The 3,014-nt window shown below is 41.8% G+C and overlaps 1 protein-coding gene across 1 annotated transcript; it reads right to left on the bottom strand.

The window, feature by feature from the left end:
• Positions 1-886: 886 nt before the first annotated feature.
• On the bottom strand, positions 887-2,734 carry LOC115462062 (gastrula zinc finger protein XlCGF57.1-like). The gene is made up of 2 exons (XM_030192352.1): positions 1,601-2,734; positions 887-1,513 (listed from the first exon to the last, which is right to left on the bottom strand). The coding sequence occupies exons 1-2, from the start codon at positions 2,732-2,734 to the stop codon at positions 968-970; spliced, it is 1,680 nt and encodes a 559-aa protein (XP_030048212.1). The 3' UTR covers positions 887-967.
• Between the last annotated feature and the right edge of the window lie 280 nt (positions 2,735-3,014).

The raw sequence follows: 3,014 nt of genomic DNA, 5'->3' as shown, positions 1-3,014 counted from the left end.
ATCACTGATTCTTTGTTGCATCTGGTCCAGATCTAAATAAAATCCGTCTAATCTTTCATGAGCTGCCTTCGCCCGATCATACAAAGCTTGTAACTTCTTGTCCAACTGCTGCAGTAACCTCCGCCGTCCATGCTGAGCAAAAAGTGCCGTCCAACGGAACCTGCGCGTCTGCCATTTTGCTTTGTTTTTCCTCTCTCCTTATCTTTCTGTTGTACTTTAGCTGCCATTCCGAGGCCAGGCACTAGCGATATTATTTTCAACACTTGCCTGCTCCTTAAGGGTAACTGCACCAAGGTTGTAATGTCGGTAAGCGCGCTGTAAAGCTGGATTATAGCATTAGATTAAGGGGAAGTGCAGGAGCTCCACTTTTCAGTGACCCCTCCCCAGCATGGCACCACGTGACCCCCCATGGTTGTTTTGGTGTCTGGAATTCATTGCCAGAGAATATGGTCAAGGCGGTTAGCTTAGCGGAGTTTTAAAAAGGTTTAGACGGCTTCCTAAAGGAACAGTCCATAGACCATTATTAAATAGACTTGGGGAAAATCCACTATTTCTGGGATAAAAAATATAAAATGTTTTGTACTTTTTGGGAATCTTGCCAGGTATTTTTGTGACCTGGATAGGCCACTGTTGGTCTTTCCCAGTATGGCAATACTTATGTACTTATAAGTTTTGCTTTCTGAATGAAGCTTTCACCACACTCACTACATGTAAATGGCTTCTCACCTGTGTGGATTCTCTGATGTATGGTCAATGTTCTCTTCTCATTAAACCATTAACCACACTCACTGTATGTAAATCGTTTCACTCCTGAATGGATTGTCTGGTGTGAGTGTTTCCTTCTGAATGAAGCACATACCACACTCACTATATGTAAACGTTTCTCCCCTGTATGTCTTCTCTGGTGTACGGTCAGTTTTCCCTTTACTCTAAAGCTTTTACGACACTCACTACATGTAAATGGCTTCTAGCCTGTGTGGATTCTCTGGTGTATGGTCAGATATCCCATTAAGCTAAAGCTTTTACCACACTGACTACATATAAATGGCTTCTCTCCTGTATGGATTTTCTGGTGTATGGTCAGTTTTCCCTTTACACTAAAGCTTTTACCACACTCACTACATGTGAACGGCTTCTCACCTGTATGTCTTCTCTGGTGTATGGTCAGTTTTCCCTTTACACTAAAGCTTTTACCACACTCACTACATGTAAATGGCTTCTCGCCTGTGTGGATTCTCTGATGTATGGTCAGTGTTCTCTTCACACTAAAGCTTTTACCACACTCATTACATGTAAACGGCTTCTCCCCTGTGTGGATTCTCTGGTGTATGGTCAATGTTCTCTTCTCACGAAAGCTTTTACCACACTCATTACATGTAAACAGATTCTCCCCTGTGTGGATTCTCTGGTGTCTGGTCAGTGTTCTCTTCTCATGAAAGCTTTTACCACACTCACTACAGGTAAACGGTTTCTCCCCTGTGTGGATTCTCTGGTGTATGATAAGTGTTCTCTTCTCACTAAAACTTTTACCACAGTCGTTACATATAAACAGATTCTCCCCTGTGTGGATTCTCTGGTGTATGATCAGACTTCCCATTACGCTAAAGCTTTTACCACACTGATTACATATAAATAGCTTCTGTCTTGTATGGATTTTCTGGTGTCTGGTCAGTGTTTGCTTCTCAATAAAGCTTTTACCACACTCAGTACATGTAAATGGCTTCTCTCCTGTGTGGATTCTCTGGTGTCTGGTCAGTGGTTCCTTCACAGTAAAGCTTTTACCACACTCACTACATATAAATGGCTTCTCTCCTGTGTGGATTCTCTGATGTATGGTCAGTGTTCTCTTCCAACTAAAGCTTTTACCACACTCACTACATGTAAACAGCTTTTCACCTATGTGTCTTCTCTGGTGTACGATCAGATTTCCCATTACGTTAAAGCTTTTACCACACTCAGTACATGTAAATGGCTTCTCTCCTGTGTGGATTCTCTGGTGTATGGTCAGTGGTTCCTTCACAGTAAAGCTTTTACCACACTCACTACATATAAATGGCTTCTCTCCTGTATGGATTCTCTGATGTATGGTCAGTGTTCTCTTCCTACTAAAGCTTTTACCACACTCACTACATGTAAACGGCTTCTCACCTGTGTGTCTTCTCTGGTGTATGGTCAGATATCCCATTAAGCTAAAGCTTTTACCACACTGACTACATATAAATGGCTTCTCTCCTGTATGGGTTTTCTGGTGTGTGATCAGGGTTGCCTTTACACTAAAGCTTTTACCACACTCACTACATGTAAATGGTTTCTCGCCTGTGTGTCTTCTCTGGTGTATGGTCAGATATCCCATTAAGCTAAAGCTTTTACCACACTGACTACATATAAATGGCTTCTCTCCTGTATGGATTTTCTGGTGTGTGATCAGGGTTGCCTTTACACTAAAGCTTTTACCACACTCACTACACATAAATGGCTTCTCTCCTGTATGGATTTGCTGGTGTCTGGTCAATTTTCCCTTTCCACTAAAGCTTTCACCACACTCACTACAAGTAAATGGCTTCTCACCTGTGTGGATTCTCTGGTGTATGGTCAGTGTTGCCTTTGCAGTAAAGCTTTTACCACACTCAGTACAAGTAAATGGTTTCCCTCTTGTGTGGAGTCTCTGATGTTCTGTGAGCTCTATCTTATGCCTGAAATTCTTATTACATTCAGTGCAGGTAAATAGTTTCATTCCTGTGCGGATTATCCCGTGTCCAGCGCATGCTCCCTTCTGACTGAAGCTTTTACCACAATCAGTAGATGTAAATGGTTTCACTACTGAATGAAGTCTCTTGAGCATTGTGAGGTTTCCTTCCCAATAAGCACTTTTACCACTGTCAGCAGAAGTATATAATCTCTCATTTTTCTTGATCTCCTGGTATTTTGAGAGATTTGCCTTACTACAAAATATTATTTCAGATTTAGTGGAAGTGTCCGATTCCTCATCCGTTTGAGTTTTTTGATGATCTGTG

Source organism: Microcaecilia unicolor, chromosome 1 (genome assembly GCF_901765095.1).
Source record: "Microcaecilia unicolor chromosome 1, aMicUni1.1, whole genome shotgun sequence".
NCBI lineage: Eukaryota > Metazoa > Chordata > Amphibia > Gymnophiona > Siphonopidae > Microcaecilia > Microcaecilia unicolor.
This window is presented reverse-complemented; position numbering and strand designations above follow the sequence as displayed.

Bases quoted from the DNA above. Each gene is read 5' to 3' on its own strand.
- LOC115462062 (XM_030192352.1), bottom strand. From the start codon at position 2,734: ATGAAACTATTTACCTGCACTGAATGTAATAAGAATTTCAGGCATAAG. The intron at 1,514-1,600 runs GTAATGGGAAGT...AGTTTTAGTGAG, and splicing joins AGTGTGGTAAAAGCTTTAGC to AAGAGAACACTTATCATACA.